Genomic DNA, 10515 nt, shown 5'->3' with positions numbered 1-10515 from the left:
TAGTGGACAGTGTGGAAGAATGTTACAGGTTGCAGGGGGACTTGGATAATCTGCAGAATTGGGCTGAGAAGGCATACGGTGTGGTGGGTTTTATTGGTAGAGGGATTGAGTTCCGGAGCCGTAATGTCAAGTTGCAACTATACAAAACACTAGTGCGGCTGCACTTGGAATATTGTGTACAGTTCTGGTCGCCCCATTACAGGAAGGATATGGAAGCATTGGAAAAAGTGCAGAGGAGCTTTCCCAGGATGTTGCCTGGTCTGGAGGGAAGGTCTTATGAGGAAAGGCTGAGAGACTTGGGTCTGTTCTCATTGGAAAGAAGAAGGCTAAGGGGGGATTTGAGAGAGACATACAAGAAAGATGATCAGAGGATTAGATAGGGTAGACAGTGAAAGTCTTTTTCCTAGGATGATGACGTCAGCTTGTACGAGGGGGCACAGCTACGAATTGAGGGGGTGATAGATTTAAGACAGATGTCAGAGGCAGGTTCTTTACTCAGTGGTAAGCGCGTGGAATGCCCTACCTGCTAACGTAGTCAACTCCGCCACATTAGGGAGATTTAAACAATTCTTGGATAAGCACATAGATGATGACGGGATAGTGTAGGGGGTTGAGCTTAGATTAGTTCACAGGTTGGCACAACATGGTGGGCCGAAGGGCCTGTTCTGCGCTGTATTGTTCTAAGTCTCCGCCTCTGCTGCTCCAGAGAAAACAACAGGAGTTTTTCTGGTCTCTCCTTGTAGTTTGTACCCTCTCATCCAGGCAGCATCTTGACAAACCCTCACCAAAGCTGATGTTCTCCTTGCAGCACAGTAGGTTAAAGGCAGATGTAATTCAGAATTCAGAGAGGTTGGATCATGGCTGTTGCTGGCAGGAAGTTATCTGTAACTAACGAAAGTGGATTTAAGTTGATCTACAAAAGGGCGGGCTTGGGGAGGGAATCAGAATTTTGCACGCAGCCTACAGTCTACTGTCCAAACGAATGCTGGAAACCAATTCACTGGCTGCATTGTAGGAATATCCAGCAGGAAAGTTGAATTGCAATTAAAGGAATTGGTGTAGAGTCTTTATACAGCATGGAAAAAGACACTTGGATGAAACTCGCCCATCCCAACCAAATATCCTAAATTAATTTTGTCCTATTTACCAGCATTTGACCCATATCCCTCTAAACCCTCCTTATCTGTATGCCCATCTTGATGCCATTTAAATGTTGTCATTGTACCAGCCTCCTCCACTTCCTCTGGCAGCTCATTTATACACGCATTACCCTGTGTGTGAAAGAGTTGCCTCTTCGGTCCCTTTTTATATATTCTTCTCTTCACCCCCCCCCCCCCAAACTTAAGCCTGTGTCCTCTAGTTTTGCACTTGACTATTCACCCCATCTATGCCCCTCATGACCTAATGAACTGTATAAATTAGCCTCTCCTCCTCCAACGCTGTTGGAGGGAAAATGTTTAGCCGATTCAGCCTCGATAGCTCAAACCCGCCAATCCTGGTGACATCATTGTAAATCTTTTCTGAACCTTTTCAACGTTAACAACATCCTTGCGATAGCAAGGAGACCAGAATTGCACGCAGTATTCCAAAAGTGGCCGAACTCGCATCCTGCACATGACCTCCCAACCCGTGCACTCGATGCACTGACTGACAAAGGCAAGTGTACCAAGCGCTGCCTTGACCGTCCTGGCTTGGAAGATGCCAGAAAAAAATGGTAAATCGAAGAATTAGGAGTACTTTAGGTTCCAGCGCAGAATGAGCCAGAATCTGATAAAAGATTGAGTTGAATATGAATGCAAACCAAAGAGGACCATAAAAGCAGATTGCAAAAGCTTCCTTCGCAATGCGAAAAGGAACAGTCAGCTGGGATAAATCTTGGGCGTCACACATGGCGGTGGGCGAGTTGACATTGGAGAACCAGGGAATATTGGACTAACTCAGCAACTTGCTTGGTGCCTGCCTTCCCAGGGAAGATAAAGAGAAGCTCAGAAATAATGGACTTGTGGGAATGGCGAAGCAATGACCTCGTATTATCTCAAGCCTGAAACACCGGGAACGCGGGTTCAAATCCTGCCATGGCGAATTCAAGTTTCGAAAGGAAAAATTTCGAATTGAAAGTCTGGATTTAATGACCACCGAGAAACTGTTATCGATCCTGGGTTCACTAATGCCCTTTTATAGAGTCATAGAGATGTACAGCACGGAAACAGACCCTTTGGTCCAACCCGTCCATGCCGACCCCAATCCAATCTAGTCCCACCTGCCAGCACCCGGCCCATATCCCTCCCAACCCTTCCTATTCATATTCCCATCCAGATGCCTTTTAAATGTTGCAATTACACCAGCCTCCACCACTTCCTCTGGCAAGGAAGCTGCCCAGTATGGCCTCTCTGACCCCAGGCCCACAGCAGTATGAGTCCTGACTGCCCTCCTCTGCCAGTTGGGAATGGGCAATAAATGGTGGCCTTGCCAGCGAATCCCATAAACTAACTTTAAAAAGAGAAGGAGTTGAAAGAATTTAGTACTCATACAGAATTGTTTGGATTCATGGTTACTGAAGCCCAAATAAGCGACAGCATGTTGACTGAGATAGTTGTCACGATAGAAGTTGGATAGGTGGCTGTCTTTCAAAATTATAGATTTTACAGACTGAGATTAATGGGAGAGCAGAACCACAGGCTGGGGTTCGGCGGGATGGCAGTAGTGTGGAAAATGTTAGAATCTATTAACTGGGCACGACAGATTTGGACACACTCTACATGGATTTCCGAAAGGGAATTCCTATGGGCCAAACCTTATTGGTGGTTTACAAGGATAGATAAAAGAGATTCAGTGGATGATGTGTGTTGGGATTTTCAGAAGGCTATTGGTGAGGTCTCTCTCAGTTGAGTAAACAAAAGCAGAGCACATGGGATTTGAGGTTATATACTAGCGCAGAATTATCAACCGAGAGAGAGGTGAGTGTGAATGAACATATAATTGTCAGGGTGATAGGCAGTCACTGCTATAGTAAAGCCCAAGTTCTTCACAATCTACATAAATAGGGAGAGACAGCACGGACCCTTCGGCCAAGCTCGTCCATGCTATCCAGCTTTCCCAAACTAAACCAGTCTTGTTTTCCTATCTTTGGCCCATATCCCTCTAAACCCTTCCTATGTATGTACCCATCCATATGCCTTTTAAACGCTGTAATCATACCCGTCCCAACCACTTTGGCAGCTCGTTCCACACACACACACGCACACACCACCCTTTGTGTGGGAAATCTTGCCCCTCAGGTCCTTTCTCTACCGTGGCTGTCTCCCTTTAAAAGCTATGCCCTCTAGTTTTGGGTGATCTGGATCCTGGGACTAACTTGAGTATTTTCCAATCTGACACAACCAGTTGGCAATCTATGTTTTGAGGAAGGTGCGAGGACATCTGAAGCAGACTTGGGCAGGGTATGTGAACGATCACTAACGTGGCAGGTGAATATATTGTGAATTAGACAGAGTATTTCTTAAATGATGCGAGCTGTTGACATCCAGTTCCTTTTGTTATGACTTGCAACAAACTTGCATTCAGGTTAAAAAATCAAGGCAGCAGGAAAATGTTAGCAAAGGGCTTCTCATATAGATTAGAAAGTGTTGCAGTTGAAGAGAGCTTTGGTGAGACCGCAATGAGAGGACTTTGTACATTTTTATTGGTCCCTTATATATTTGCCACAGGGAGCGCGCACCATGAATGTCAGCAGACTCATCCCTGGGATTACAACATTGGTTTATATACATTGAGGAAATGAGGCTTGTGCTCTCAAGTGTTTAAACAATCTCATTGAGATTTGTGAAATTCGTACAGGGTGTGATAGGGTAGAGGTAAACAGGACTTTTCCTTGGATAATGGAGTCTTGAACTAAGGACATCGCTTCAGGAAACGGGGCAAGCCAGTTATGGCTCGGGTGGGGCGAATTCCTCCACGTCAGGCGGTGGTGTATCTTTGGAGTTCTCTTCCGCAGCCAGCTGTGGACACTGTCTTGATGTAAATCGATAGTTCGTAAACTCGCAGGTGACACAAAGGTTGGAGGTGTCGTCGATAGTATAAAGGGCTACTGTAGGATGCAGAGCTGGGCTGAGAAATGGCAGATGGATTTCAACCTGGATAAATGCGAAGTGATGCATTTTGGAAGGTCGAACTCAAATGCTGGATATGGGATTAAAGTCAGGATTCTCGGCAGTGTGGAGGAACAGAGGGATCTGGGTGTGCAAGTACGTCCCTCAAAGTTGCCACCCAAGTGGATAGGGTTGTGAAGAAAGCGGATGGTGCTTTCATTAACAGGGGGATCGAGTTTAAGAGCGGCGAGGTTTTGCTGCAGCTCGACAAGTCCCTGGCGAGACCACACTTGGAATATTGTGTCCAGTTCTGGTCGCCCGGCTATAGGAACGATACAGAAGCTTTGGAGAGGGTGCAAAGAATGTTTACCAGGATGCTGCCTGGACTGGAGGGCTTGCCTTATGAAGTAAGGTTGAATAAGCTCGGACTTTCCTCTCCGGAGAGCAGGAGGGAGAGAGGAGACCTGATCGAGGTGTACAAAATAATGAGGAATAAATAGAGTCAATGGCCAGAGACTTTTCCCCAGGGCAGGATTGACTGGTACGAGAAGTCAGAGTTTGAAGATATTAGGAGGAAGGTGTAAAGGAGACGTCAGAGGTAGGTTCTTTACGCAGAGAGTTGTGAATGTATGGAATGCGTTTCCAGCTGTGGTGGTGGAAGCAGAGTCATTGGGGACATTTAAGCGACTGCTGGACATGCACATGGATAGCAGTGAGTTGAGGGGTGCGTAGGTTAAGTTACAATATTTTATATTAGGATTAAATCTCGGCACAATATCGTGGGCCAAAGGGCCTGTTCTGTACTGTACCTTTCTATGTTCTATGTAATTGAACATGTCTGGAGATGATAACACCATACAGTATGGAAGTGGCATTGAGGTAGATGATATCTTTGGATAGCAGACCATGCTGAATGGCCTCCTGTTCCTGAACTGGTAAGAAAGCCACGTAGACTGAGCATACTATTGAATCTCATGCACCTCTTGATCAGATGGTGGCTGATTGCTTGCCCCTGAGTTTTTCTTGCCCTACCCATGTCGAGAAGGTTCACAGAATAATCGTGGATATGGAGGAACAGCCTGCTTCGTGGAGAGAATCATCCAGCGGGCTGCCACGGTCACTGGGGGCACAATGGCCTCCAGTCTCTGATCTCAAAACGTGCCTCGTGTTTGTCCACCGTGCCCTTGAGTTAGTTTGGTTCACCAGCCTTGTACTTTGGTGACTGGCACCACAGGAGACAAGGTGTGTACCCTGCAAGGTCCAGTTAACAAGTTTCCCCTTCCCGCAGCAGGGAGTCCTGCGGACAGTGTGACCCTGGGAGGGAGGGAGGGAGGATTCAGTACCCCGCACCCTCCCAGGGGACTGCGTTGACCCACTGAGCTTGAGGTGAGCCATGTTGAGCGTCGATGCATTCATGATCTCACCTTCTGTCTCTTTTACCGCGTCCAACAAGACAAGCGACTCGTCGCTAATGCAGTCTCCCGGGCACCTCGGCTAGTGCTGCTGCCAAACACTGACATCAATTGTTTGAACTCTTGGCCGAGGTGACAGGGACGCTATTTTGTAATTTGAGCATATGCCTTTGGTTATTTTTAGGGACTGCTGTGCCTGTCTATTTCTTTCTGTCACCATCAAATCTGACACACTCTGTCTCGCACGCTCGCTTGTGCGCGCTCTCTCTCTCATTCCCCCCCCCCCCCTTTCCCGTCTGCCTGTGCCCAATCCCAACACGAAACAGTGTAAATACAGTGCTTTGCGAGTGCCATCTGCTTTAGTTTTGGCCCATTTGTTGTGTAAACAGGCCTTGTTTTAATAGCTTCAAGGTTGCTTGGTCATGTGTGTGCATGTTTGATCTATTCCAGTTGTTCAAGCACTCCCATTATGGAAAGGCATCAGTGTAGCAGGGGTGATGCTGTTTGTGAGCACTTAACACATTATCTCTTCTGCACTTTTCGACCTCCTGTGTGGGGCTGAGAGGTGCTGCTGGCTTCTAAACTTCATTAAGGAGGCCTCTAAGTTGCCAAGTTTGAACTGGGTGGGGAGAGGTAGAAAAAGGCCAAGAAGGTTATGCTGAACTTGAGAAAGGCGCTTGTTCGACCTCGTCTGTTCAAACATCACCCGAGGAGCAGGAGAGTCAATGTTTTGTCTCCTGCTCCTCTGGTGCTGTGCAACCCTCTTCCAGTTCTCTCATGTACTGATTTTGACTGGGAGCATCTGCAATCCTCATTGTCTCCTACTTTGTTAGATCTCAACTGAACGGTGTGTACTTCTGGGTGTGATCTTCGCCAGAACGGTTCCCGGGATGAGGAACCTCTGATCTGAAAGATACATTACAGAAATTGAGATTTGTTTTTTTTCTTGAGAGCAGGCAGAGTGTTGCTGATAGAAGTATTTGAAACCTGCCAGATTGAACGAGTAGAATCGCAGGATTCCTGCAGGAATCAGTGTCATGCAGTGTGGAAACAGGCACTTTGGTCCAATTTGTCCACACTGATCAGACGTCCCAATCTGATCTAGTCCCATTCCCTAGCATTTTGCCCATATCATTCTGAACCCTTCTACTCATATATCCATCCCAATGCCTCTGAAATGTTGTATTTGTACCAACCTCCTCCACTTCCTCAGGCAGCTCATTCCATACGTGCACTACGCTTTGTGTGGAAAAAGTTGCCCCATTAAGCACTTTTTAAATCTTTCGCTTCTCAGCTGAAACCCATGTCCTCTAGTTTTGTCCTCCACTACGCTGGGGAACAAGCTTCAACTTGGCAAAAGTGAGGACTGCAGATGCTGGAAACCAGAGTTTAGGTCAGAGTGGTGCTGGAAAAGCACAGCAGGTCAGGCAGCATCCGAGGAGCAAGAAAATCGACGTTTCGGGCAAAAGCCCTTCATCAGGCAGAGAGGCACGAAGCCTCTAGGGTGGAGAGATAGATGGGGGGGAGGAGGCTGAGTAGAAGGTAGCAAAAAGTACATTGAGTGAATGGATTGGGGATTGACTTTATTCATGCTGCTCATGATGTCAGCCCTCTGCCTCCAATGCTCCAGGGAAAAGATTGGGCCATTGTATTCCCACTGCTGGAACTTGGGACATAGACTCCGGATAATGGGCATGGCCGACGTGGGAATTCCTTCTTTGGAATTCTCTTCTGCAGACAGCCATAAGCCAGTGAGCCTGCCCTTGATATAAATTGACAATTGGTTGTATCTGGAGATGAGTAACGGTGGCACAGCGGTGGCACATCGATTTTCTTGCTCCTCGGATGCTGCCTGACCTGCTGTGCTTTTCCAGCACCGCTCTGTTGCCGCACAGCGCCAGAGACCCGGGTTCAATTCCTGCCTCAGGCAACTATGTGGAGTTTGCACATTCTGCCCGTGTCTGCGTGGGTTTCCTCCCACAGTCCAAAATTGTGCAGGTTAGGTGAATTGGCCGTGCTAAATTGCCCGTAGTGTTAGGTGAAGTGGTAAATGTAGGGGAATGGGTCTGGGTGGGTTGCTCTTCGGAGGGGCAGTGTGCAATTGTTGGGCTGAAGGGCCTGTTTCCACACTGTAAGTAATCTAATCTAATCTACTGTTTATTTGATGCTTTATCCTTGATGCTAAAGTAACATGGGAAAATGACATACTGTTATATCATGGAATAGGAGGCTGCCTCCACTTGTATTGAGATGGATTTAACAAAAACTGCAAAAGAGGAAAATGCACCATGGGGGAATAAAAGTACTTTGTCATGCATTGAATAGTTGTGCCCTGGAATCCAGTGCCTGGGGAGAGGATTCAATTGTTGCAGTGAAGGGAAATGCAGGTTTTCTGAAGAGCAGCAGAGGGCGCCTGTGGACTCAGACTGGGGGGCAGTCAGCTTCTCATTGATCTCCAGCTCCACCTTGTGGCTGCAGTAGGGGTTGCAGCTCCCCTCCTTCCTGCAGCACCTTGTGTTTCTCACTGGATTTCACGCTTTAAGGAAATTGTCTGTCACAAGTTGCATTAAATTTTCCCAATGTGCTTCATGGGAGTTTTTAAACACAATGTGTCCTGATTGGTTTCACAAGGTGAGCCGAAACATGGCAAAAGAAAGGGACTAGATTTTAAGTAGTATCTTATTTGACAACCACCTGATGAAGGAGCGTCGCTCCGAAAGCTAGTGCTTCCAATTAAACCTGTTGGACTATAACCTGGTGTTGTGTGATTTTTAACTTTGTACACCCCAGTCCAACACCGGCATCTCCGAATTATGACTTATTTGGGAGGCAGACTCTGGTCATACAGCACGGAAACAGACTCTTTGGTCCAACCAGTCCATGCTAGTCAGGTTCCAAAACTAAACTAGTCCCACCTCCCTGCACTTGGCCTACATCCATCCAAACATTTCTTCGTCTTCAATTTTTTCAAGATATCTTCTGCACGTAACTATCTGCATCCACCATTTACAGTCATTGAGATGTACAGCGTGGAAACAGACCCTTCGGTCCAACTCATCCATGTTGACCAGATATCCTCAATTAATCTTGTCCCATTTTCCAGCACGTGGCCTATATCCCTCTAAACCGTTCGTATTCGTATACCCATCCAGATGCCTTTCAAATGCTGTCATTGTACCAGCCTCCACTTCCTTGGGCAGCTTGTTCCATGCAAGCACCACCCTCTGTGTGAAAAATGATCTCCCTTGCCTCCCTCTTAAATCTTTCCCCTTTTACCTGAAACCTATGCCGTCCAACTTTGGACTCCCCACCCTGGGGAAAAGACCTTGTCTGTTCACTCTATCCATCCTATTGCCCTTCATTTAATAAATCTCTGTATGGTCACCCCTGAGCCTCCGCTCCAGTGAGAATACCCCCAGCCTATTCGGCCTTCCCCGTGAGTCCAAGCACTAATCCTGGTAACATCATTATAAATCTTTGCCGAACCTTTTCAAGTTTCACAATACCCTTTGCCTCGTGTCTTTTTTAAATCGCTCACCTTTTACCTCAAAAATGAGCCCCCAGTCTAGCAATCCCCATCCTAGGGAAAAAGACAACGACCATTAACTATTATACCCCTCATTATTTTATGAACTTCTAACAGGTTGCCTCTCAACCTCCTGTACTCCTGTGGAAAAAGTCCCAGGCTTCCTTTATAATTTAAGCCGTATGTACCTGGTAACATCCTGGTAAGTTTCTTCTGGACCATCTCCAGCTGAATAGTGTGTTTAATCTCTGTCCCGGTCTCTCTGTGCCCCTCCCTGTTCCGTCTGTCCTTCTCCTCCCTCCCCACCCCCTCACCCAAGGACCCAGGCAGAGATGGGGCACACGTGCCGCGGGACGATAAATCTCGCCACGGCCAACATCACCGTGGAGGACTCGTGCAATTTCATCATCTCCAACGGGGGAGCCCAGACATACCACCTCAAGGCCAGCTCGGAGGTTGAGCGCCAGCGCTGGATCACAGCCCTGGAGTTGGCCAAGGCGAAAGCTGTCAAGATGCAAGCTGAATCAGGTAAGAAAGTGCAAGGGCCACCCCAGGGAGATCCGGGCGAAATGCAGTGAGGTGTTCGAGTGATTAACTGTTCCCGGCCAAGAGGGGGATTACGAGGGCTCGACTGTCCCAGTGCGGGGAGCAGGAGGGTATGGGGCAGGGTTAATTTTCCCACAAGAGGGGTTCATTTTCGAGGGAACCTGAGTCCTACCATGGGGCTGGGTTCAATCCCACCCTCGGGCGTGGGGTTTGTCCCCCCCCACCTTGCATCTGTGTGGGATTTCCTTCCCTAGTCCAAAGCTGTGCAGTGGACTGACCATGCTTAACTGCCCACAGCGTCCAGCGATGTGCAAGGAAATGCAGTGATAGGTGGACAGTGTGTCTGGGTGGGATGCTGTTTGGAGGGGTGGTTGTGGGCTTTTTTGGACCGAACAGCCTGCTTCCATGCTGTAGGGATTAACTGGGTGCGAGCTACAAGAACATGCCAGAAGCTCTGAATCTTGCAGCGAGTAACTCACCCCCTGACTCCCCAAAGCCTGTCCACCATCGACAAGGCCCAAGCCAGGAGTGTAATGGAATACTCCCCACTTGTCTGGATGGGAGGGCAGCCCCAACAACACTCCAGAAACTTGTCACCGTCCAGGACAAAGCAACCCGCTCAATTGGCACCGCATCTGCTCCCTCCAGCATCGACACTCAGTAGCTGCAGGGTGTGTGTGCGCCACTGACAAGATGCACTGCAGCAACTCACTAAGGCTCAGTCGACAGCACCTTCCAAACCCGTGACTGTCCAGGAGGACTAACACAGTGAGGAGCACACCCACCTGTAAGGTCCCATCAGAGCCGCCCTCAAGCCTGTCTCGGAAATATATCTGTGTCACCGGGTCAGGATCCTGGCACGCTCGCGGTGACCCTCGATCTTGCTCTCCCCAGCCATAATGGTAATGGACTTGCACTAAATGGACTGCAGTCGTTCAAGAAG

The 10515-nt window shown here is 48.1% G+C and overlaps 1 protein-coding gene across 1 annotated transcript in view; it reads left to right on the top strand.

Moving 5' to 3' along the window:
- The window catches only part of LOC122544070 (oxysterol-binding protein 1-like), a 68770-nt gene that overhangs the window by 22614 nt on the left and 35641 nt on the right, over window positions 1-10515 (top strand). Inside the window, exon 2 of the mRNA XM_043683072.1 lies at window positions 9346-9554. Coding sequence (XP_043539007.1) covers window positions 9346-9554 — 209 coding nt within the window. The remainder of the gene's footprint in view (window positions 1-9345; window positions 9555-10515) is intronic.

The sequence above is a fragment of the Chiloscyllium plagiosum genome, chromosome 46 (assembly GCF_004010195.1).
Source record: "Chiloscyllium plagiosum isolate BGI_BamShark_2017 chromosome 46, ASM401019v2, whole genome shotgun sequence".
NCBI lineage: Eukaryota > Metazoa > Chordata > Chondrichthyes > Orectolobiformes > Hemiscylliidae > Chiloscyllium > Chiloscyllium plagiosum.
Note: the sequence above shows the minus strand (reverse complement) of the source record. Positions and strands in the feature narration are given on the sequence as shown.